The sequence below is a fragment of the Hemicordylus capensis genome, chromosome 2 (assembly GCF_027244095.1).
Source record: "Hemicordylus capensis ecotype Gifberg chromosome 2, rHemCap1.1.pri, whole genome shotgun sequence".
Classification (NCBI taxonomy): Eukaryota; Metazoa; Chordata; class Lepidosauria; order Squamata; family Cordylidae; genus Hemicordylus; species Hemicordylus capensis.
This window is the reverse complement of record NC_069658.1, coordinates 121,184,393-121,211,310: the sequence shown is the minus strand read 5'-3', so window position 1 is coordinate 121,211,310 and position 26,918 is coordinate 121,184,393. Positions and strand designations below refer to the sequence as shown.

At 43.6% G+C, this 26,918-nt stretch overlaps 1 protein-coding gene across 6 annotated transcripts in view; it reads right to left on the bottom strand.

Moving 5' to 3' along the window:
* Positions 1-26,918, bottom strand: part of ADAMTSL1 (ADAMTS like 1) — a 786,832-nt gene that overhangs the window by 68,406 nt on the left and 691,508 nt on the right. For all 6 annotated transcript variants that reach the window (XR_008315783.1, XR_008315784.1, XM_053294216.1 and 3 more), the window contains 4 exons: positions 19,332-19,542; positions 14,826-15,005; positions 12,402-12,555; positions 6,690-7,830 (listed from right to left, as the gene is read on the bottom strand). Coding sequence is in view for 4 of the 6 variants with exons in the window: in XM_053294216.1 (XP_053150191.1) it covers positions 6,690-7,830; positions 12,402-12,555; positions 14,826-15,005; positions 19,332-19,542 (1,686 nt within the window). In the remaining 2 variants the exon portion in view is untranslated. The remainder of the gene's footprint in view (positions 1-6,689; positions 7,831-12,401; positions 12,556-14,825; positions 15,006-19,331; positions 19,543-26,918) is intronic.

Genomic DNA, 26,918 nt, shown 5'->3' with positions numbered 1-26,918 from the left:
AGAATCTTGTTTTCACGTATAATAACATTGAACCATGCGGCTATACTTTATGCCAGGGCTACACAACTTTGGCCCTCCAGCTGCTTTTGGACTACAAGTCCCATCATCTCCAGTCACAGTGGCCAATAGTTAGGGATGATGGGGATTGTAATCCAACATCTGTAGGAAGGCTGAAGTTGTGCAGCCCTGTTTTGCACTGTGAAGACATTCTTTTGCAAACTTCCAGTACTCAGAGCAGGGCTTCAGGATATGTCCAACATCTTGCTGCTAGCAGGAATTATTCCGAAAAGACAGCCTCTTAAGCTGCTTCAAATTGAGGCCTGTTTACACGGTCAAGAGGTAAATCTGAAGGTTGGCAAAAGGAAGGAGAAGAGCCAGTGCCTCCCTCTTTCCATTTGATGAAGGAGGTTGTTCCCTCATGCCAGAACATAGCACCATAGCAATCAGTTGCTCTGCAGGTGTCACATGCACACATGCTGGCTGCATTCCCATGTAACACAGAACAGAGGGTCCAATGGACCCGTGGTTCCGCCCTCTCCCACCCCCTGTGCTAACCTGTCCGCATTCAGACCTAACCACCAGGACCTGAACTGCAATCAGGGAGACTTCAGAGAGGAGGGGGAACTGGCTGCGCAGGCGGGGAAAGTGGCTGCCAGGCTCCTCCTTGGTACGAAGGACAGTTGTGGCAGCCAATCGGAACGGGGAGAAGGAGTTCCCTCAACTCCCGTCTTGGTGAAGGCTGCCTCCAGTTCAACTTTCAGATGTAGCGACCCCTAACTCAAACCTTAGGTAGGAGCAGTAAAACTCACAACCACCTGAGGGTTCAAACTGGAGTTGGGGAGGGAAACTATGGGACACTCTTTGAACGGAACCGAGGTTTCATACATTTGGACGTACAAGAAATCCAACCTCTGCCGCATTTAACTCTGGTTTCCTGTTATGTGCAAATGCAGCAGCTGTCTTTTGGGTGGGATGGTGGGGAGAAAGAGACACACAGTTGTATGTCATGTCTAGTTTGGCCCTGTATTCTTGGTTATCTGAATCCCCAATTGCCGGAATTCTCTGTCATTCATACAATTCCCTGTAACTGCAAACCTGTGAAAACAGTACTTCTGCATATTCAAATTCACAGATCACTTGGACAAACTAGATTTGTCCAGGGGGCATAACAAATAAGGGGGCTTAGTTGATCACATAAAGAATCTAGCAATAAGGCAGGGCCTCAAACACATATCTTTCACATCCCAAGACGATGTTCAACATTAATTTCCTAACTTGAGATGTGAATAGCATCTAAGGAAACAGTCAGAAAAAGGGTGATGATGCACATCTTTGTATATTTCTTTCTTTTTAAAAACTATTTTAAGCCCCCCTTTTGGTTCAGGAAAACCCAAAGTGGAAGGAGTTGGATATGAGTAGACCACCTCAACTCATGCATAGCCTCTCTGCATATCATGTCATCTTCTCATCTGATTGCTCTAGCAATATAAAGATGTACAGCCCTGGACTTTCCTAGCCACTTCCATACACATCTTTTTAAAGTATAGGCAGAAAAATGCAATATCTGAACAGAGCCGTAGGCTACATTCAAAACAGCTGGGAACCATCTATCCCCCATGAACTGGACAAAATCATTATTAAAAACAATTGCCACATATTTTTCAAAAGCATTGTTTCTAGAAAATATTTCCAGTTCCAGCATTATGTTCTGTTTTAACTCTAGGAAATATCTGTCAAATTAGTGGCATTTGTAAAACAGAGAATGCTTTTATAAGAGTTACATATACTGCAGTATTGCTTCAATTCTAAGTCTCCGCAGAACAGGGGAAGAGAACAGGAAACTAGAAGGGGTTGGGTAAGGGACTTAGTAGGGGTTCCAAAGTGTGTGTGTGCCGGAGGTAAGGGTTGATCCTTCAGGAGTTCAGAACAGTATGCATGGGGTCAGGCACTGAATACAAAATTAGTAACATCAACAGAGCTACTGTACCAAAGACCCATTTGTAATAGTTGATAAACCCAAACTAGTTCATAGAAAGGCAAAAGATGGTGAGAGTTCTGGAAATCAAGTCCTATGAGGAATGGTTGAAGGAAATGGGTATGTTTTGCCTGGAGAAGAGAAGACTAAGGGGAGACAGGATAGTTCTCTATTGTTCTTGAGGGCAGGACTAGAACCAATGGGTTGAAATTATAAGGAAGAAGGTGCAGCAGTTTCTTGCACTGAGCAGGGGTTAAACCAGAAGGACTCCAAGATCTCTTCTAATTCTGACATCCTATGATTCTAGGAGCCCATGTGGTACACTGTTTCTGGGCCAAAGCAGAAACAAGCTGGCTTTGCTCTTCGGCATCTGGACACCTCTGTGTGGTCTTGATCCACTTGTGGCATATGTTTAGCATCATGGCTTCCATCGCAGAGCTCTAATACTTGAACCTGCCTTCCTTCATTCTTAGGTTAAATTAATGGCAAAGCCTAAAGGCACTTTTGCTTTTCTCACAAGATAACTTGAGCAGCTGTTTTACATAAATGCTTTTGCCAGGATGGGGATAGAAAAAGACACTGGGAAAGCAATGGGGGAGTACTCAAAAGAGGATGAGAAAGCTGGAATGAGAGGGCCCATCCAAGTGCAATCACAGTCTAGTCACTTACCATGAGCTGATGAGTTTTTTGTGTTTCCCTTGAATGAAAACTGCTGCCTCATGAACCACAAAGTTAGGGATATTTGATCTCACAGCACCCTGGGTGGCAGAACGTTAAAACAAACCAGATTAAGGCCACCCATCAAATACGTTTTTGGGGCTGGAGAGGGAAAGCAGCAGAAGGAGGGCTCTATTCTACCACCAACTATGTTAACCTTCACATTGCACAGCAAAACATACAAGACAGAAAGACTTCCTGACCCCAAAACATTGTCGTCTTATGGAAATAACAGTAAGCATAAAGGTAGACTTCAAGATTGCCTGCAACCTCTGAACACATCCACACAGAGACAAAGCCAAGCAAAACATGCATAAAACCCTTCTGTATGCAGATAAGCAGCAGTTGGCTCAGTGTGCTCATACACATGATCATGGACCAGGCTTTGAAAGTGAAATCCAAAATTGTTAGGACCACTTCACCCACTCCATTTTTTAAAGATATACTTCCAAGTCACTTTGGCTATGCACCTAAAATGTGTTGGACCAGAGAAGAGATTGTGACCAAAGGAATTAATCAAATCTCCAAGGAGCTCAGGATGGCATACATCGTTCACCGCTCTGTTCACAACAACCCTGTGAGGAAGGCTAGGCTGACCCCAACTTGGATACAATCTATAAGCAAAAGGCTATTTTGTCCTCTAACAAAAAAACCTCTGTTGGGCATAAGCTGCTAAAACATGGTTGCTTGGGATCAAACTTTTCATGTTTGATACCCAGCTTACTTTATGGGCTTTACACGACCTCCATTCTTCTTAGAAACACAGTGCAAAATAAAAACCCCATGGTAGTTTTAACAGAATGGGGGAAAAAATCACTTCATGGGCACTTTCCCAACAGGATGTGACCACTGGCAATGCAAATCTGTGTATGCAACTTTCTGCAGGCCAGAAATATATTTTTACAGGACTACGTCCAACCAAATATATACCATAGGCCTAGGCTGATTAAGACTCCATGTGCTTTCCATAACAAATGCATTCTTGTTCTCACATCAGGAAAAAAAATACATTTTCTTTTAAAGTAGTTTTTCTTTTAGTGTTAAAGATCTAATGTTCTATCTGCCAGGAAAAAAATAATTAAAGCAAATGTTGTTTAAATAGCAATGACATTGCTAACGCTAGTAAATTACAGAAATTATTGCATTTGGAGAGCTTTAACCATGGAAAAGGGAAAGCAGCAAGCAAACTAATTATATATCTAAACCACATTGATGAACTACACCTTGGATAAATCAAGAACTTGCTAGATGTTCCACAGAAACAGCCATTTAAAATTAATTTTAGCCTCGGGACTTGACTCTTACGTGCCTTCTCATTTCCTAGGCTGACCCCAGTGACCGGACTTGGATGTTTAACCTCAGGCCCATAACTTACACAGAGGAAACTCGTACTGGCAGCAGATTCTTGGACTGCTGCCTTGAAAGTACGTCAGCTAATGCAGATGCCTCCAAGTGCAGCAGCACTTTTAAGCCGCTCTGTCAGATGCCATGCAATCCTATGCATACATGGCACGAGATACAGATGACTATATAGGAGATAAGGCCTTATAGACATAGTTCAGTCATCATGGTGGTGTGCCAGGAACCCTGGTTTCACACAAGATCCCCAAGCCTCAGGAGTGCATGTTCCCCTCTCCCTTTCATGCACAAGTGGATACATGATTCTACTTCCTGGCTCAGAACAAACCAGATTCTGTAGTGATGTCCAGCTTATTCTAGACAGAGAATCCAAATAAATCAGGATCTAAAGCTGGGACGCAATCTCAGCTCCAGATCCTGTTGTTTCTTCTCCTTCAAATTTTGGGTAGAATAAGGTAGGATCTCCAAGTTCAGATGTCACTACAGATCCTGCCTTGTTCTAAGCTCGGATAGGAAGTAGAATCCTTCATCCCCTTGTGCGTCAAGAGGAGTGGTGAGCACATTCTCCCAAGGCTAGGAGATGTCATGCAAAACCAAGATTCAGTCCTGGCACCATGTAACATCTGAACTGGGCCTTGTTATAATAGCAACAGCTGTGAGAAAATCTCACTGGCAGTGATTTTTAACTTTCCATCATGCCTATCTATACTAATTAGAAGCTGCCTTGTATCGAGCCAGGCTACTGGTTCATCAAGCTCTGTCGGTGGCTCTCCAAAATATCAGTCAGAGGTTCTTCTCATCCTAGCTACTCAAAATCCCTTAAGGCCCTGATGGCCGACCTTTCTGGCATGTGTACTACAAATCAAACTCAAAGCATGAGCTGTGTGCCTGCTGCACCTCACAGGCTCTAATGTGCCTGTGTGGTGTAGTGAGGCCTCCTTGTTCATTAGGCCGCAGTGACTCCCACTTCTAATGGAGTAAATTAGAGAAGTTATGTCTACATGAAATGCATCACAATGAAATTATTACCATGACTAATGATCAGTAGATATTTCCTTCACAGAATTCAGTATCAGACGGACTATAACCTCTATGGCATTTAACTGTGCATAAATGTGGGCCAGGATCCAAAGAGCACCAGGCATGCACCTAAGGTGCTTCCAAATGCACATGCACCTGGGGCTCTTTTGTTTGGAAAAGAGGCGACTTCGGGGAGACATGGTAGAAGTTTATAAAATTATGCATGGTGTAGAGAGAGCAGACAGAAATAAATTTTCCTTCCTCTCTCACAACACTAGAACCAGGGGTCATCCCGTGAAACTGAAGGGAAATTTAGGACTGACAAAAAGAAGTACTTTTTCACACAGTGCATAATTATCTATGGAATTCCCTGCCACAGGATGTGGTGACGGCCACTAGCTTGGATGGCTTTAAGAAGGGCTTAGGCAAATTCATGCAGGACAGATCTATCAGTAGCTAATAGTTGGTGGCTATAGCCCATTTCCAGCCTCGGAGGCAAGATGCCTCTAAGTATCAGCTGCAGGGGAGCAACAGCAGGAGAGAGGGCATGCCCTCTCTTCTTGCCTGTGAGCTTCTCATTGCATCTGGTGGGCCACTGTGTGAAACAGGATGCTGGACTAGATAGGCCTTGAGCCTGATCCAGCAGGGTCGTTCTTAGGTTCTTATGTTTTCCAGTTTCTCTTCCAGCTGTATTTCCATTTTCCAGAGCATCTCCAAATATTTAGGAGAGGCTGTGAAGGGTGACAATGTCAATATGAAAGGTCTGCAGCATGAATGAAAAATCTGGCGCGTGCATGATGTCACTGGGATTCCAATCATGATGTGGTATCTCACCGTTCGTAACAATATTCCATATATGATCATAGTTACAACTATTGCTAATAGATATTGCTCATGTATATATTTCACCAGTACCACTTTAAATATTGTCTAAAATATATTCTCTATACCTCAGTTTATACCAATCTTTCCAAGGACCTCTACCGATTTATTACAAATGGGTCACACTTGACAGTTCCGTCCACAGGTTTATTGCCTGTGAAAAGTGTATTACTTTTAGGAAATGAAGGGGCAGCATTCTTAATGTAGCAGCCTCCCTCCACAACCGAGGAGCAGGAAATTCCTTCTGTAAAATGCCCTTGCAACTAAACACATACACACACCACACACACTCACACACACACACACACACACACACACCCCTTTTAAAAAGCCTTATATTGATTACAGCCCTTAAAGCCTGTCTCTAGGGAAAGTTCATTGTACAATTGAGCAATCCGGATGCTTTTTAACATGAAAAACCAGGCACATGTTTGCAAGGACTTACGTAAAGTAGTTTGACCCTAATACACCAGGACAGACATTCTGAACAAAGGATAAACACTAAAAAGAGACCATGTGACCATAAGAACATAAGAACAGCCCTGCTGGATCAGGCCCAAGGCCCATCTAGTCCAGCATCCCACCATGAGACTGGTATGAGGTGGTATATTTAATAAATAAATAAATAAATAAATAAATAAATAAATAAATAAATAAATGTGGCGACCTCATGACATAAGCATGTTTTGGCTAGCGATTGTGAAATCAGTGTAGGGGTGGGTGGGTTTCTTTTTACCTGTCACTGTAGTGCACAGCCTCTCCATTCTTTGCCCAGCTAATGGCAGGCTTTGGGTTTCCAACAGCCTCACAGTGAAGAAGTATACTCAGGGTCCCACTGGCTAAAACTACTGTATGTCCTAGATGGGTGACAACTTCAGATGCTGAGAGCTGCTGTGCTGCAGAGATCTTCTTGAGTATGGCGGGCTTTTTATGAGGTCCACGTGAGCCATTTATGAGTTCCACAGATGTAGACAAGTGTGCTTCCGCCGAAGATGTTCGCAAGGAGCTGGTGAATTCAGAAAAATGCTTGCTGAATGGGAACTCCACTGAAGCAGAACTGACCCTACTTCCTTGGGTTTTGAAAAGGGATTCCTGATGTTCCAAATGACTCTTGAAAATCTCATGGGCCAGCTGTGCAACGAGCTGCTTGCTATAAACATCCTTAAGCTCCTCAGGCTGCTGAGACACGTTTCTTAGGATGTCATCCAAGCGGTCCTGATTGGCAACCATGGTGAAAGGAAGGCTGTACTCATGGCCCTGCTCTTCCTCTGAGGAGATGTTTCTCTCTGTAGAGTCCTGACCTTCCCATGGCTCTGTGTTGTCGCGAGGCCAGCCTCTGTACTCCAGAAGTCTTGAGACAATGTCGTCATACTGGCTGCTAGGGTCAGTAAGAAGTCCTCTTTTCTCAGTCTTGCTTCCATTGAAAAGAATTCCATTCAGATGCTTCTCCTGGGCATGCAAGGCATCATTCAAACTGGCCTTCCTTGTGGCTTCTTCTTCCTTCATCCCAACTGACATACTGGCAATACGTTTGTTGTGGCCTCCTATCAACTTAATAACAAAATGTTCCTGAGCTGGCCCTGCTGTGCAAGTGTATGTCCCTGTATCTGAGGGCTTCAATCGGTGGATTTTCATATATCCATATAGAGCGATAGTAACATGAACTGAGCTGATGAGTCGTTTGCCGTCTTTCTCCCATGTGATCATTGGTTTCCGGAACCTTCTCACTGGACATCGAAGGATAACAGAGGTTTTGGGGAGCAGGTAGGCATACCCACCAACAATGAATTGCAGCTTTTTCTGCTTTCTTGTTTGAATAAAAACTTTCTTTTGGGCCATTATAAGGGGGACTTGCTTGTGAGCTGGTCTCTGGTGTCCTGAAATGTAAGTAATAACATTTGAAAATGGATCATGGCACCACATCACCTTTGCATTCATATCTAGGCTAAATCAGATCAAAACTTCACTTTAGATCACACATGATAAAGCGAGACATGATAGAGCAGGGGTAGGAAACCCTGGCTTTCCAGCTGTTACTGAACTACAACTCCCACCATCTCCAGCCGCAATTTACTTGGGCTGGGGATGCTATCACCCCTGTGACAGAGGTTTTATAAAATTGTGCATGGTGTGGCCAAAGTGGATGGGAGTTGATGGCTATAGGCTACCTCCAGGATCAGAGGCAGGATGCCTCCGAATACCAGTTGCAGGGGAGCAACAGCAAGAGAGGGGGCATGCTTACATCTCCTGTTTGTGGGCTTCCCAGATTCATCTGTTGGGCCACTGTGGGAAACAGAATGCTGGACTAGATAGGAGAGCTGGTCTTGTGGTAGCAAGCATGAATTGCCCCCTTTGCCAAGCAGAGTCTGCCCTGGTTTGCATTTGAAAGGGAAACTACATGTGTGAGCACTGTAAGATATTCCCCTTAGGGGATGGGGCTACTCTGGGAAGAGCATCTACATGCTTGAATACAGAAGGTTCCAAGTCCCGTCCCCCCCCCCCGGCATCTCCAGATAGGGCTGGGAGAGACTCCTGCCTGTAACCTTGGAGAGGCTACTGCTAGTCTATGTAGGCAATACTGAGCGAGATGGACTAATGTTCTGACTCAGTATGCAGCTTCCTATGTTCCTATGCATCAGCACTCTTCTTATGCTCTTATGATCAGGTTCTCCCTTCTCTCCCTGCAGCATATAGTATCACTTAATACTGAAAGTGCCAGCATCACATAAACAGCTTAGGCCCAGAACTTCTATAGAACCTCCTCCCCACATATAAGTCTGCCCTTTCTTTAAGATCATCCAAAGAGGCTCTCCTGCATGTTCTGCTGTTATCTGAAGTACAGTTGGCAGGCATACAGGAGAAGGCCTTTTCCATGATAGCATCAGGGATATAGAGCTCCCAGCTCCTGGAGATCTAGTCAGTCATCTCTTCCTATTATCTCAATGCTTCCTGACGACACATCTGTTCAGGATGACCTTTTATCCTGGTTGATGGCTTTATAGTTCCGTTCTGCTGCCCCTGTAATGTCATTATATTATTTTGTTGATCTTTCTGTCTTTTTGCAGTTAGTTTTTTATTAATAGTTGTGAATTATTTTTCTTGATTGCTATATTATTTAAGATTTTAAAAAATCTTATTTGCTTCCTAGGATGTTCTCAGAAAGGCAGGATATATAATATAATATAATAATGTAATATAATGTAATATAATATAGTAATGTAATATAATGTAATATAATATAGTAATGTAATATAATGTAATATAACTTCTATTTATTTATATATTTATTATTCTAGAAGGCGAGGTCTGTCATTGACCAGGCAAAGACATTTTACATAGGACAAATATGAACACCAAAAAAGGTAACTCCTATCAAGTAAAGCTTCCATTACTATTTCTATAACTAATTTGAATTATTTTATTATTTGTTACAGTAAATATTTCCTTTGCACTAAAATGACAGTTGAATATGCAACTCAATTGTAATGTTGTTAGCAAATAGAACTCTAATCATAATAGTCTCGACTTTTTCTGATAAAAACAAAAGTAAGTAGTTAAACCTTTCACCCAGCATAGTACAGTGTAAAAAATAGTGCATTCAACTAATTTAAGTGGCGGGACTGTTTATGCAAAACATTGTATCTGTAGGTAATTGTGAAGTAAGACTTTATTTTGCCCAAACAAATCCACAAACAAACTCTTTAAAATATGCAATAGAGAAGTAAAATAAAAGTCTGCATTTCCGGATCCAGTCCCACTTTACTGGCTGCTGCTGCTGCTACCGGTGATGGGAAATGTACAATGCAGCAATGTTACAACCAGAGACACTACACGTTATGTGGAAGGAGGGGAAAACTTAATTCAGGGATACTGTTTTCAGCAGGATCTCTCTGTTGGCTGTAACATGTCATTTAAACTTCACAAAGCAAAACAAGTAGCTTATTTTTGGCGCTAGCTGTGGTTTTACTTATTATGATTTACAGCAAGTAGCTGGCTGCCAGCTGCTGAGACCCAAGCTACTCCTCATCAGAAATAACAGGGGGCCATTTAGCAAAACAAATTTGATCCTGCTGGGGTTAAAATGCAGAAGCCAGGGCTCATATTGATGGGGGAAATGCAGTTCCTGTTGTTAAAGTCTTTATATAAAGGAGGCACCCTAATGAACACAAGGGAGGTACAAAAGAGAAGGGGAATGCCTCTTTTTAAATGTTTATCATTTCAGCCTTGCGAGGCCCCACAGCTGAGAGCAGCAAGAGGGAGCAAATGTGTTACAACCTCGAGGGAGTAATATGAAGCAGAACAAATCTACTTAGAGTGGGTTGAAAACCCCACAGTGGATAATATTAAACTTCATTAGTTATGTGGGTCCCTGCAGTTCAGATCTCTGTGCCAGACAACTGAAAGGAATATGAGGGCCGCGTCATGGCTTTTGGGGGGAGAAAGTTACATTTTCTACTTAGAAATCAAAGCCCAACTAGAAAATACACGTGCACGGCATCATTTACGAACTCATGTCTACATCACAGCCCGTGCCTGTAAAATCCATCCAAGCAGGGGCCCGATCTTTTCTTTCTAATGTAGCAATCAGAAGTTATTCATAGATAAGTACAGTGGCTGACATGATGTGCATGCCAACATTGGTGTTTCTGACTTGCCAGGGCTGCTGAACACATGAAAGGCAGCCCTGGCGGTGTCATGGTGGCATGCACTTGTACAACTGCTTAAAACAATGTGTTTTAATGTTTGAAGCCCCGCTTTTTAAAAAAAGTAATGGGTGGGGATTCATGAGGTTTCCCCCCCTTCACTATGGCCCCCGCCACAAGAAATGTTAAGTAACATTGAATGATTGTCATAGTGATTTGGTTATAAAGTTCAAACTTTATCATAACATGTAATGTATTTGATCCAAACTTGCTAGGGGGCATATGAAGGAGAAAGCAGGCTTCTGTACATCCATCCTCAGCTGGATGAGGAACCAGGCATTAATGGGTACTGCCTTCCTAACTCCATCCAGCAGTCAGAGCCCTAGTTAGAAAATTGGCAATAGCATTTATCAACTATTCAGAATGAAGAGAGGGAGCCTGGATTAATCCCCCTATGTTCCTTCTTTCCCCAGATGGGTGCTTTGCACTGATGCTGTTTTTTGACTGGAAGTCTCAGTTTCCAGCCTCAGCTGCATGATGATGGGCTAGGATGATTATGTATAATTGACAGATAAACTAATGCCATTTGGTATACATCTTTTAGGTTTAATTCAAACAATAATTGCACATATACCCATATTACAAATTCTGAAATCCTTGTAGGAAGGATGGGATAATAATAATTCAACAAGTCACCCTTTGTTTACCTCAGATTGACTCTGAAGCTTTTAAGAAGCTTAAACTTCAGCATTGCTGAAAATGCTGAGTGGCCTGGGTTTTTAAGATTTCCTAGAATTTGGTTAGACAAGCTCTGTGTTGTATTAACAAGTACTGATGAACCTGTCCAAGCAGGGAAGAATTTAAAGAGCTTGTCTCTAGATTCAGATCAGGTTTTTTTGAACCCCCAAGGGTTTCCTCTGATCCTGAGCTTGTAGACGTTCTCTGACACCTTTAGTAATATGTAGTAGTAGTAGTAGTAGTAGTAGTAGTAGTGGCACACCAGACAGAAGTGAAAGTTAGCCACTTCTTAACTGCACAGAAAGCAGTACTGGGCACAACTGGGTTGTATCTAAAGAAAGCTAGTCATGTTTAAACACCACTGAAATCAATAAGACAAGTTAATCATGACTAGGGATGTGCATGAACAGTTCGGCACGGAACTGGTTTGCCTCAAACTGGGCCAGTTTGAAAGTTCAATCATGGACTGAACTGGGGCAGTTTGGTCCACAATCAAACCAAACCAGGTCCGGTTCTGGTGGACCGTTCTATGCCGAACAGCAGGTGGCTAGAAGGGTTGTGAGAAAGGTAGTCAAAAGGCCCTCTTGACATCAAGCTTGCCCTCCGCCCCCGCACAGCTCTTAATGAGCTATGGATTGGTTCTGGCCTCCACACACAATTCAACCATATCTATACTTGTGGACAACCAGGCAAACTGTAGATTGTGTCATAAGATGCCTCATTTATGTATGAAATTTACAGGGCATTGATTCCAATTTGTTATTAAGACGTTCTTTCTCCCTTTTTGCCTTAATGTCAGGTTTATAAGAAATACTGGTAAAGTACTGTGGCATCAATTTAGCTCAGCAGTGCTAGCTTGGGAAAGTCCATCATTAGCAGATGCAGAGGACAAATAATTCACAATATCGATCACTTTGAACTTATCTGAAGTGCAAAGTATTTTGCAGCCAGCAAGTCACTGTAGTAAACTGCTACTGACAAAAATGCTACACTAACTTATCCTTGGTCCTAAAGATGCCCCAAGCCCTCACAACCCCCACCTACCTCAGTTGTTTCTAGATACTCACTTGCACAGGTTGCTAGTGCACACGGTCTTACCAAAGATGAGAATGGCAACGGTGGGCATAGGGACGAGTTGATGATGGCAGAAAGTCCAGTGTTCAGCATTTTCCTGCAAATAGCATTGCGTGTCTGGGTTCCCTCACCACAACTCACAGAACACTAGGAATCAAACAACAACTCATCAGGAAAGACATATATTAAAAGGCAAAGATGTACACAGAAAGAGCCAGATGCAACTATGTGCATGTACTTAGTGTCTTCTCATGAGCACTGTATCTAAAATGACAGGGGCTGACATATTGCGCAGGACACCCCAGACCCAAGAGCTAGCTGAGCTTGCTGCCGTGATGAATTCTGGAAGTCTGGCTACTATGATCACAGTCCTCTTCCTACAAGCCACAAATGACTAAAATAGTAATGTTTGTTGAATGAGGTGCGGGGAAAGAATTTACACATGTACAGGCCAGCCATGATTGCACATTAAGATGTGCAATGTGACTAGTAATGCATGGGTAAATCCAACACAGTGACCTTACTTAGATAATCAGGTGGCAATGAGCATTTCCTTCTACATCATACATCAGATGGCAGTTGGAAGGATTCACCGTTATCCACTCTCACACACCTGGAAGGGCCTGTATTTATTGACTTCCTTTTGGCACTGCAGTGGTTCCTGATCCAGAAACAGGAATTGCATCTGTAGATGTCATAGCAGGTGAGGCATCGAGAGAGGAAGTCAAGCACTCTGTCTCTGCCCTGACTGGATCAGGACAAAACTACCCTACATAAGTTTCTAAAATAATATGGTTATTGGCATAGTAAATAGAGAAAAATGGGGGGGGGGGACTTTGGTGTGAAAGAAAACAATACACTCATTTTTAAATAAAGTGCCATTATGTAGAAATGTGAGCTACATAGATTTTAACGTATGGTTCAAATGCATGGTTAAAAAAAAACACATTGCCTGAGGAGGAGATAGGATTGCCTCCTTTGCTCTCAGAATGAGTGCACGTCCTAGCAGCAGATTTCATTAAACAATCTATTCAGCTGCATTGTCGACAGACTGTTATCCATTAATTAAGCTTCCTTTACAACACACACACACACACACGACACAGACACACGACACACACAGAGACACACACACAGAATTTATTTCATCACCGGTTAACCACCACCTCCTTGGGTAAAGGAGGAGTGAAGAGCAATTTGACAATAAAAACCAAGTGCTAGGTTAAGGATCATAGGTTATGTGATTGAACAATATTTCAGTTTACACATCACCCTCACCTGTAAGTCCACCATTTTCCTCCACAATGCCCTGGAGCAACACTATATCTGGAGCATTGTGGGAAATCAAAATAGCATCTGTCAGCCACTTGGTGGTGAGAGAAGCACTGGAAATGGAATGTTTAGAAAGAAGCCAACGACAGGCACCAGGCGTGTGTCCTGCCATTGTGTTGGGGCTCCAGCAACTGCCTAAGGATGCCACATGCTAATGGCAGGCCTGTAAATTTTTCTGCAATTTCTGCCCAAATTGCACATGATAGATTTTCTGTATTTGCATGCCATATTTCTGGAAGGTTTGCTGTGGCATGCCAAATTGATAACTGATTAACCACACCCATAACTCTATTAATGAAAAAATTAAAAATGATTATCAAATCAGCCCAAGAGACTACAGTCATCCCTTGCCAACAGCTAGAGTTCTGTTCTGGCAAAACCTTGCTGTTGGCACATTTGCGGTTGGCGAGGCATTAAAGTCTGAGAGAAACAGGAGGCTAAGGGAACCACAACTGCAAAAAGACCTAAAAATAAAGGAAAAAATACAAAAAATTTGCTAAAAATCACAAAAATTCCGGTAATATCGCCAAGAGTCAAACTAGAAGAATGAGCAGATCAAACCTATGGAAATTTTTTGAACTCCCCAAAATCACTCAAAGGCATTTTAAATTGGCAAGGGACAGCAAGGTCAGCAAGGGCCACCAAGAGGAATGAGCAGATCAAACCTCTGAACCTGCCAAAATAGCTTAAACCTCCTCCCCCCAAATCACTAAAAAACCTCACTAACCACGGATACTTGGGTTGCAGTTGGCAAGACCTGTCGCAATCTCCCATTCTCATATACTCAAAACCGCGGTTGGTAAAACCGTGCTTGGCAAGGGATGACTGTATAATCAATGAGGAGAACGAAAAGGTTCAGCTGCAACAACGCAATGGACAGAACTGAATTCCAGTTGTGCAGTGCGGCTCTATATTTGGTTCCAGTAACATTTATTCATTTTGAGACTTTTTGTTTGGAATATCTCCTTTAAAAATTATATTAATCAATCTGAAAAGGCCAATATTGAGAAATGGGAACTGGGTCAGTGCTGTTCACTAATGACATTGCAGCCTTAATTTGTGCTGCAACACCCTATCCTCCATACCTGTGTCCAGTCTGAGAGAAGCCATTCAGGGCGACAGTCTTCATTTTTGCAGGCTTGTTGGGAGACTGGCTTCACACTGGAACAGAATGTTTCCGGAAGCTCCAGAAAGCTTCCGTCGGCCATGCGCTGCTTGCAGAGCACCTCCCGCTTCTCCATGCCTCCCCCACATGTCTGTGAACACTGAAGAACAAGATAGTATCAGAGGTTGAAGAGCTTGAAGGCATCCTGCTGACACAAGCTGCACTTCCTCAAACAGTTAGGTTGCTTAAATCCCTGTGACTTGTGTGCAGGAAGGCAGCCATTACGCACAGATCATTTCTGAGAAGAGCACTAGGCAAACAATCAGCGCAACAGGAGTTGGGCATTGGAGGCGTTAAGGAGCTGGATGTGATCAACAATTTGAGTTTGAATCCTACCAAGATGGAGGTGCTGGTGGATGATTGGGATAAAGAGGTTCAGCCTCTTCTGGATGGGTAGCACTCCCCCTGAAGGAGTACTGTAGGAGCAAGTGCACAGTCTGTGGGTTCCCCTGGATCTGGAGCTTCTCCTGGATAAACCGGTGACTGCTATGAGCAGGAGTGCCTTTGTGCAGTTTGGGTGCCAGCCAAAGGCTCATGCCCTAGTCACATCACAGTTCGATTACTGTAATGTGCTGCATGTAGGGTTGCCCTAGAAACGTATTTGGAAGATTCAGCCAATGCAAAATTGGATAGTCCGGCTCTTGGAAGCTGTACGGAGTCTGGTTTTGAAATACCTGCACCAGCTTCCTATAAGGTTCAATAGGAATTCAGGATTATGTTGGTTACCTATAAAGCCCTAAAGAGTTCTGGCCCTAGATAGCTAAAAGGCTGCCTACTCCAAAATAACTATGTCTACCTGACAAGCTTATCTGGGGTGAGATGCGGGTGCTCCGCATGCTGACTCCTCAATAAGTGAGAACACGTGAATATAGAATGCCCTCCTGGTTGAGACCTGTACTGCTATCTTTCTGCTGAACTTTCATGGGCTACTAAAAATATTATTCATCCAAGTTTTTGGTTTTCGTTAACAAGAACCAGATAGTTGCTGCTTTCTGCTACTAGTTCTCTTGCTGTGCCCCTGAATATGGGTCTGAACTTCCGTTACCATCTTATTTTTATATGACTGTTTTACTAGGATTTTACTGCTGTCTAATTGTTTCACAACATTTGTAAACCTCTTTGGGACTTTCAGGCAATATACTAAGGTTGTATACTAAGCTGAAGTATTACTACTAATCATAATCATAAACTTTGCCTCTTCGTTGCTCAGAATACCACCTTCAGTTCAACAACAGGTCCAATTTAATTCCATGGTCCAAACCTTCATTCTCAAACAACCAAATGTTCTGTGTTGAGGTTTTGAATTTTTAAAAATGTCATGGGAAAGCTGCATGCTGGATCTCCAATCTGCAGCCCAGCTAAATAATTGGTTTGCAAGGTTAATACAATAAACCATTAAGGAACCATACAGCCCTTGATATTTATGACTCCTCATGACTGCTGAGTCCTCTGCTTCTAAAAATAAAGGATGAAGGGTTATATGAGTCGGGTTAAATACGGGAGATTAATTTTGAAAGCATCATGCCCTCCTCCCTCCTTAATATAAATCTCCTCCCACACATACAGTTTCCTCTCATGTAGGCCAGGGACTATATTATAACCTTTGGAAGGAATTCATTTGACTATTTGATAGGCACCACAGGCCTGCTCTCAGCATTATTTCCGACAGCCGTGCATCTTAAGACCCATGCAAAGCTAACTTGAGATTGGTTATACCCATATCTATGGGCCAGTTAATACATATCCGTTCATCACACGGAGTTCTTCACACAGCAGGCTTTACCGTGCGTTTTCTGTGAGGCTTTACTGCAAACTCAAAATTGTTTTTAAAAAGTGGGGGGGGGGGAGAGATGCAAAAAGTGGATTTTTAAATCCTGGATATAAATTGGGCTGCACTCTAATGTGCAGTGAAAAACTCGAATCATGTGCGAAGTGCTCCCTGAGAGTTCTCAGGGACTTTGGGGTAAATCTGCCCAATATGTAAATGAACACTCTCCATTCCAGAGGAGATGTGAGCTAAAGGGCTTTAAAAGCCCTGTGTGCAAAACTCCCTGATGATCGCAACATAAAGTGGTGACTTGCATGTGTATGGCTGCACCACCACAGAACATCCACCAGTGATAAAATGTTCATATCACTTCAAGAACAGAGCTTTTGAAAGGAGCAAATTCACATATTCAGCTGCAAGTCACCAAGTGAAGAGAAACAAAAGTAATATACGTTCATGTATGAACGCACCCTATGGCACACTGCTAACAGGGAAAAATACAGAAGCCTCCACTGAATAAGAATACTCAAGGGACAATTGTGACAAGGAGAGGTGGGACTAAAATGGATTCTTAAAAGTGGGGCACACTTTACCAGCAGTTTCTCAGGGAGATGCCATCTGGGCCTGCACTGTGTCCTGACAAGGAAGCTTGACTAAATACACTACCTTGGTAGCTTGTTTTTTTTTAAAAGATGAGATTCTAGTTCCACAGAAACCAAAGATATGTTTACTTTAGCTCAGGAGGCATGCATACAAACGACTAGATACATTTCACTTGCCAACCACTTTGTGCATGTTAGCACTTGGCAGGACAATGAAGATGGCCAGCAAATTGGTGAGGAGAATGTTTATCATACTTCGGCATCTGATCAGAAACCTGGAGAAGTGGAAAATGGCAACACTCATCTCACCACAGGGCAAAACAGCCAGACATTTGGCTTCCCGAGTGGTTACTTGCACCCCTTGGTAAGTTACCAAACCTATAATTTCCAGGGCTCAGGTGGCAAGACAGAAGGGAACAAACGTCTTCAGATACTTTTAACATCCCTACTGGATAATTTGAAAACTTCAGGAGGACGTTTTAAATATATATTTAAAAAAATACTGGTAGGAACAATGCAGAAAGAAAATGAAGGAGGACTGTAAAAATGTTCTGGGCTATATCAGGTCATGCAACTTTAATGCATGTTATGAAAGGAGAGCCATGAATTGTCCAACAAAAAGCCCCTTTCCTTCAACAGTAAAACAAAGATAGAAAATGATTTATTAATGGAACCCCTTTTAGCTGCTCTCTGCAAAAGGGATGTTTATGGAGGCTTATAAAAATGAATTCTGAACCTGCCCCCTCTTTGGGGGTGGGAGACAAGTTGGACAGAGGGAAGAGAACTACAGAAAACTAGGTAAACATTCTAATAATTCCAAAGATAGAGCAACTTAAAAATATATAAAGACTTGCATTTATAAGGACATATTTTTAATCATTCAAAATGTTAAACATGATGATGGTTATCAGGAGCTTTTCTGCCAAGAACATTTCAGCTTCAGGACAAATCTAATTTAGACCATCTTTCTTTATGAAAAATCAAAAGTCTCCAAGAAGATTAGCACTAACTAGGGGTATGCACGGACTGATTTTTGCAACCGGTCCATCCAATCGAACCGGCTCAAACCAGTTTGATCCAGTTCAATGGCCCGAAGGGCTATGCTTGTAGAGGGAATCCAGTGCAAGCAAAGGGAAATCCTGCCTTTAAAATACTTCTAAGGGTGGCCAGGAGGGGGGGCAGCAAAAGAGCACCTTTAAAAGTAGGTGCTTATTGATCTGATGGCGGCAGCGGCTCCTAGAAACGCCGGTGCTTCTTCCAGCAGCAGCAGCAGCAGCAGCAGCAGCAGCAGCAGCAGCAGCAGCAGCAGCAGCAGCAGCAGCCCCCCACCGCCCCACATGGCAGTGGCATGGTTCTAGCCTCCATGGATGCATGGAGACCATTTGTGTGACTTCTGTGCATCCACAGAGACCATTAGCATGACCACACAAATTTGCCTGGTCATGCAAATGGCCTCTGCGCATCCATGGAGGTGGGAACGATGTTGCCACTGTGCAGGCAGACTGCTGTGGGGAGCACCGGGGTTCCCAGGTGCCCTCTCACTGACCCCCAATCCTGACTGCCCTTAGAAGCCATTTAAAGACAGGATCCCCCTTTGCTTGTAAAGGGGAATTCTTACCAGATTCTCTTTTACAAGCATAGCCCCTTGGACTGTTGAACTGGGTCAAACTGTTCCGCAACAGACCGGGCTCAGTCCGATCACAGACCGAACCACCTCTCCTGGAGGCTGGTTTGGTTTGCAATCGAACTGTTGAACTGGCCCGGTTCATTGAGGACTGGTTTGTGCACACCCCTACGGCTAACATTTGAGGCTGAAATATTATATTTGTGTTTAAAATAAGAGTATAAACAGATATATGATGAACTCCATGGTGAGGTTTACCCCATGTTGGCAGGGCAGCCAACGAAGGGGTGTGGGCAGGGGTGTAACTCAAAACCAAAGCATAAATGGAAGAGATGGTATGGGCCTTGAGTTGAGTTTTGGATTTGTGTGCTCCCTCCTCACCTGCTAGGTGGATTTTCCCCCGTGGAGAATCAGAATTAAAGCATTCTTTACCTGTTGCCATTCTGCCAGGTACCAGGAAGGGGGGCAGTCAAAACGATTGCAGGCTTGTACCAGCGTGGGCTTGGGTTTGTGACACAGCTCTTCTGCCAAAATCACCGTCTCATTAGTCTCTCTCGAGAGCAGGTGAGAACAGAAGACATCACGGGTTTGCAGGCCCACACCACAGGTAAGACTGCAAGAACTCCACTTCCCCATCTCCCACCTGAGGGAAAGTCAAAATGAGGAAACTTCTGAGCTGAAACCACACTTTTCAATCATCATGCCAATTTATTTGTTTAAATGTTTTGCTTTGTGTGGAAAACACAGCATTTACAACACATACAGCAGCCTAATTAAACACTAAAATGGATAGAAAATTACAAGGCAAACCATGTTCTCAATACTTCACTGCAGGGCCCTTGAACAGTGTTGGGGTACTGACTGCATGAATGAATAATTGAGAAGAATGTGGCCTGGGAAATACAGTACTGATGCGCGCGCTCTCTCTCTCTCTCTGTCTTGCACATAGCTACCTCCTGATGGGCTCCTATTCTATGTTTCATACTGCCCCTTATTTGCATGTTTCACACACACCACTTTCTCCAATGATGTGGGCCAAAGGGTGGCAGCGTAAGCTGGTGGTGAAATGGAAAATGTTCTGCCATGTGATTCAAAAACAACAATTTTGAGATGTTCCACACAATTATAGCTGACCAACTCCCTTTCTTAATGTGTTTTTTGGATCCTTGCTGCCACCACCTCCTTAATACCACCCTAATGACTCCAGTGAGGAGAACTTAGGTCTTTTCTGGTTGCTCATTAGGAATCAGTGGTGTCTTTCCTTCCCATCTTCACAGGGCAAGATAAAAGCAACATCTTTTTGTAGTTCAGGTGCCAGGGGAAACTGTGTGAGCTAAACAGGCACATGGGAGGGTAAATTCCCTTTAGAGCGTTCAGGCATACTACTGACCCCACAGGGTCAATATATAAAAAGACATTTGATTACAAACAAGGATTGGGGGAGAGGAAAAGGGCTAATTTGGAAGCAAACACCACCACCACCACCACCACCACGACTACTACTACTACTACTACACTTATATACTGATTTTCAACAGAAGTTCTCAAAGTGGTTAACATAGAAAAATGAAGTAAATAAATAAGATGGTCCCTAAAGGGCTCACAATCTAAAAGAAATGTAAGACAGACACCAGCAACAGCCACTGGAGAGATACTGTACTGTGGTTACATACTGGTTACAATCTTTCTAGGCCTTACAATCAATAGAAGATGACATCCCTCAAGCTTCACACAACTAGGAACTTTTGTTTCTCTCTTGCTGGGAAGGAATCAACCTGATTGGTGGGGTAATTGATGGATAAAGCCCTGGGCTGGGGTCTCAGAGTCTCACATTTATATCCACAAACAAAACTTTGAAAGAAAGGTCAAAACTTACTGGAGAGCAGATAGACTGAAAGAAAGAAAAACAAAATGTCCTACTCTGTCTCTGCATGGTGTTTTTTTTAGGTGACAGTATATGCAAATACAGGAGGCAAAAGAAGGGAGTACAGTTCAGCTACCAGCACTGGAAGTACACAGTAACCAAAAGGCTGAAGTTGGTAGTGCACACAGAGGTTCACTTAGGTAATTTTGGAGCCAGGACCTAAAGGGCTTTGGAGCCCCACCCCCCACTGCAAGTTAAGCATCATTTTTTTTAACACGTAAGTTCTTGAGGGCACAAAACACACTACCCAGAACAAACTAAAGAGGATTTGGGGGGGGCAGGTGGTGTGGAGGCCCAAGACTTCATCCCCGAAGTCCAGGGATAAGAGCACCTCTGAATGCACATGCATTACCAGACACCACTGTAGTTACACCCATGACTTTCTCCCCTTCTTTGCCCCCTAATTTGTACTACTTAATGTGGCTCCTCTTTTTATGCTTCTAGGACATGGCTTTATGCCTCGGGGTATCTGAAGAGCAAATCTGCTTCACAGCAGATTCACAAGATGTTTAATTCGGGGCATGCAACGGACAGTTCACATAGTGTCGGCTCCTCTCCGCAATCCCTGGCAGATTTTTTTCCTGTGCGTTCCCACCAGCTGGTTCTAGGGTTTTCCTCCAACCAATCCTTGCAGAGGAGGAGGTGAGAGATCTTTTGTTTTATTAGTTTGACTGTGTTCTGGAAGAACAGCATGACAAGTTGCCAAGGGATCAAACAGCAGAATGATTAACCTGAGCCTGCTGAATCTGATCCAAATCTTTGCTGATTTTTAGAATGAACTTGCCTTTGTGAGTTTTTAGAATGAACTTGCCTTTGTGAGTTTTTAGAATGAACTTGCCTTCATTACCTCATACCCCCCAACCCCCAGGCAGGGACGTTTAAAGTAGAAACCACTGCTTTCTCTGTCATTAAGAAAAATGCAGGTGAATCAGCTAAAAAAGGGGTGGGGCTCAGGTTACAGCAAGCTGAAGTCTCTATTCTGCATATCTAAAACCTATGTTAAGACCCACATTTTGCAGTTAGTGCTTGCATTTAACTCAGGAATTTCTCCCTCCCCCTCCATTGGACTCCCTCCTCAGAATTTCACCAATCTGCTAAACCCACCCGCCAGCTTTTGCAATTGCAGATACTCAGAGCAGACCATACCCAACAGCTGTCAACTCTCCTCCACTGAGTTTTGAAAAATGCAGAGTTTTGAAAAACGTCACTCCACACACCAAAGGAAAGCAGCGGGTCATAACAGGCTTTTTTCAAAAGCCGCTGGAAATAGAGTATTATTTTAAGTTGGACATAAATTGGGCTAAGCCAGAATACACAGCCTTGATTTGGGGGAAAACAGAATTCTGTCTGTACTGGTCCCTGATAGCCCGAAGGGACTTCAAAGTAAAGGCAGCTGATATGTGGACTCACACTCTCCATCCTGAAGATTTGAACCAAAAGCCATGTGTGTAAAGCCTCCAGAAAGGGCAACTGTGAGTAAGAACAACTCAACTTTAAGCAGAGAGCCAAGAGACATATCAAACATCCCAGAGAGGCAGATCTGCAAACCCTTCCCAGGTTTCTTGCAGGGCCTTCTCTACTGATTGTAGTAAGGCTACTCTGAGGCAAGAGAGTTTATATTTGTGGTTGAAGTCCTGATAAATGAGCTTGCGGCTGCATTTCTATAGGATAACAGTGGCATTTGGCAACTGTTGAAGCTGATTCAGAAGGAGTTCTTTTAAGGAAGGAGCCTTGAAGCAAATTTCCCAAGAAGTTGTCAGTCAGAATTAATAGTGACATATCATCTACCCTCTGTGCTTGGCACACCTTAGAGGTATTTTGAGTGTTTGGTGGTAAAAAGGGAGGCCTTTGTTTCTTCTCTGGAGGTCTGTTTTGATGCAGAGCTTATTATATCACTTGCCAAAGTTTATTTTCTTCAAGAATGGGAGGGTTTCCAGCTGCCTCCAGCAGTTCACTGTTTGTCCATGGAATAAATGCCCAGCATTTATGTTGGCACTGCACAACCTAGCATGCCATAGGAAGGAACATATCTTTTATTCAGCTTCCAAACAGAAAAGGAAAAGGCAACAATTTCTTTATCTTTTTTTTTAACTTGAGGAGAAATGCTGAATTTTCAAATTTTAGTATTTTTTCTGATGCAAGTGGAACTGAAGTTAGAGAGAGAGGGGGAGAGATGGGTTTGAAATAATCTGTTAAGCTTTTACTATTTAGCTTAAACTAAACTAGTCAGAAGATAGTAAGTAAAGTTATGCTGTTGAGTCGGTTCAACTCCTGGCAACCACAGAGCCATGTGGTTTTCCTTGGTAGAATACAGGAGGGTTTACCATTGCCAGTATGAGATACTGCCGCGCAGTATGAGATGATACCTTTCAGCACCTTCCTATACAGCTTCTGCCTGATATAGGTGTTTCCCATAGTCTGGGAAACATACCAGCAGGGATTCGAACCAGCAACCTCTTGTTCCCTAGGCAAGTTACTTCCATGCTGCGCCTGTTACTAGCTTTTGCCTGCTCTCATAATCAGCTATGTACATAAATAGGGAGCAGGTCCTTGGAATAACAAAAGCTGTGTTCAATTGAAACTGTTGAGGAGAGTCATAGGGAAGAGTCATATTATTGTTTTTGCACTGTAATTCCCATCTTGTGAATAGTTCAAGACTTCTGACCCCACAAACCTAGCACAGACGACGATTCCCAAGACTAAGATGCAAGCTGGTCTGGGTATAGAGGGAAAAGCAGCTGGATCTGATAGCATGACTCCATCATTAGCAAGCTGAAGTAGTTAAAAATATAGTGCAAAAGGGTAAGAAATATTAGTCCTTTTGTGGTTGAAAGGCCAGCTTAAAATTCTTGGCTATCCCCCTTCTTTAATATTGTCAGCTGAAAACCACAAAAGAATAATTGCTGGATTTTGGTCTGAAGTGGTCTCTTTGTCACCCAAAGAAATATCAGGAGAAGTAGCAGCACCGTAGTTGCTTGTCATTGCTACAGAACTTTGGCATATACATGAATCAAACCTGCAGGAGGCGCTGGCTTTTATCCCACTCCTTTACCCCCAAGGGCAACTGTTGAAAGCAGAAATTACATCCCCAGACCTGCCACAAAACTGCTGGAATGTGATTATGCCTTTTAAATACAAGCAGCCATGCAAAAGGATTCCAGCTACCATATTGTGCAAAAGCCAGGAGCAGAAAGCATTAGCCTATGCCATAAACTTGTACTCATGCCTTGCTCTGCTGAAAAACAGAAAGATACTCCACCTTTTGCTGTAAACATGATGGAGATAAATCGGGGTGGGGGGGAGCCCTACCTGCAGAGATTAATCTGTTGAGGGCCTCTGCTGTTGCAATATGGGAAACTTACAGAGGGCTTAGCAGGAGTCACGGGTTGGCATTGCTGGGCAGCTGCCAAGGACACGGGCCCTCAGAAGCGCTCACTGCTGATCCCTGAGACCACCTCTGTACCCACAGCCTTTCTATGGGAGCAGCAAATCCTACCCAGGGTCCCATGGAAGAGTTTACCAAGGGCCTCCTGAAAGATGGAGCTGGCTCTAGATGCTCTAGACAAGAGACTGCCACTCAGAATGACATCCCTACCAATGCCTCTTTCCTTCAATGTTTCAAGAAGCTCACCTTAGCACATGATGTCATAATGCTGAGAGTTTCCTTGCCTCTGATTTAGACACTAGATTCTTCCACTAAAGTCCTATTCACACATTATGTTCAATATTTGTACGAGTGTACAGTGTACATATGTGCAGATTTGTACACAGGTACACATATTCACCATTATGTTGAACACAGTCACAGTAGTATATTTCCTGTATGTATATGCATTTGACCAGTCTGTACGTACAGGTGATTACACGTACAGTCATTCATATGTACAAAGTGATCACATGTACAGTCATTATCTGGACCCTTCTCAATCTGGCTTCCACCCTGGATATGGGACTGAAACTGCCTTGGTCGGTCTAGTGGATGACCTACGCTGGGAACTAGAAAGGGCGAGTGCATCCCTGTTGGTTCTGTTGGACCTCTCAGAGGCGTTCAATACCACTGACCATGGTATTCTTCTGGACCACCTCTAGAGTATGGGAATTGGAGGTACTGCATTGGAGTTGCTCCAGTCCATTTTGGGGGGAAGGTCCAGAATGTGGTGCTGGGGGCTATTGCTCGGTTCTGTAGCCATTGGCCTGTGGCATCCTGCAGGGTTTGGTCTTGTCCCCCATGCTGTTTAACATCTACATGAAACCGCTGAGAGAGGTCATCCAGGGATTTGGACTGAGTTGTTAGCAATATGCAAATGACACTCAGTTCTATCTCTCTTTGTCACCTGATCCTAAGGAGGTAGTGGATGTCCTGAATCAGAGGCTGGAGGCCGTGGCGGGTTGGATATGGGCCAATACACTGAGACTGAATCCAGACAAGACGGAGGTAATGTTGGTCAGTAGGAGAGCTAATTGGGATGAGGAGATTTTACCGGTCCTGGATGGGGTTGCACTTCCCTTGAAGGAGCAAGTACACATCTTGGGGGTATTACTGGACCCGGTTCTGCTTTTGGAAGCTCGAGTGGAGGTGGTGGCCAGGGGTTCCTTTGCACGGCTTCGGCTAGTGCGCCAGCTGCGTCCCTTTCTCGAGAAGGCAGATCTGGCCACAGTTACCCATGCCTTAGTCACGTCACGGCTGGATTACTGTAACGTGCTCTACGTGGGGCTGCCCTTGAAGAATATCCGGAAACTGCAGCTAGTGCAAAATGCGGTGGCTAGGGTTTTATTCAGAGCTGCCCGGTGGGATCTCATCACACCCATTCTGAAAGAGCTGCACTGGCTACCAGTTTGTTTCTGGGTCCAATTGCTGGTTTTGACTTTAAAGCCCTTAGTGGTTTGGGCCCGGGATACCTGAGGGACTGCCTGCTCCCAAGGGTTGCTGCCTGCTTGATGAGGTCATCTGAGGGGGCTCTGCTCCAGGTGCCGACAATGAAGGAGGCTCGGTTGTCGTGTACACAGGACAGGGCCTTCTCTGTTGCTGCCCCCAGACTCTGGAATGCTCTCCTGGTGGCTATTCGCTCCTCGGTCTCCATCACAGTTTTTAGAAAGCGTGTTAAATCTTGGCTTTATACCCAGGCTTTTATATGATTGTCTCTACTGCTGCTTCTTTGTACTGTGTAGTTTTTATGCTTGTATTTTAAATCTTTTTAATCAGATTTGTTTTATATTTTAGCGTAATATTTTAATTGTTAGTTAGTTAGTTAGTTAGTTAGTTAATTAATTAATTAGATTTATATACCGCCCTTCCGATACGGCTCAGGGCGGTTCACATGATAAAAACAATTAAAAACAAATTAACAATTAAAATCAAACTATTAAAACACAATAAAACCAATAAAACACCTAAAAGCCCTGAAAATCAGGGGAACAATTTAAAACAGTTTAAAACAATTAATCATTTAAAACTCTGGAAGGCCAGGCCAAATAAGTACGTTTTAAGGGCTCTCTTGAAGGGCAGCAATGATCTCAAATTACGAATTTCTGCCGGGAGTGCATTCCATAGCCCAGGAGCAGCTACAGAGAAGGCCCGCCTCTGCGTCACCACCAGACAAACTGGTGGCCACTGGAGACAGACCTCCTCAGATGACCTTAGTGTGCAGTGAGGATCATGTAAAAGAAGGCACTCTCTTAGATAACTCAGACCTAAGCCATTCAGGGCTTTAAAGGTAATAACCAGCACTTTGTATTTTGCCCGGAAACATATCGGCAGGCAGTGTAGCTGTTTCAAAACAGGCATAATATGGTCTCTCCGGGTTGCCCCAGAGACTAGTCTGGCTGCTGCATTCTGAACAAACTGAAGTTTCTGGACTACGTACAAAGGCAGCCCCACGTAGAGCGCATTGCAGTAGTCAAGCCAGGAGGTTACCAGCTGATGCACCACTGTTTTGAGGTCATCCTCTCCGAGGAATGGACGCAGCTGTCGAATCAGCCAAAGCTGATAGAAAGCACTCCTGGCCATGGCCTCTACCTGAGAAACCAGGGTGAGGCCTGGGTCCAGGAGTACTCCCAAGCTGGGCACCTGCTCCTTCTGGGGGAGTCTAACCCCA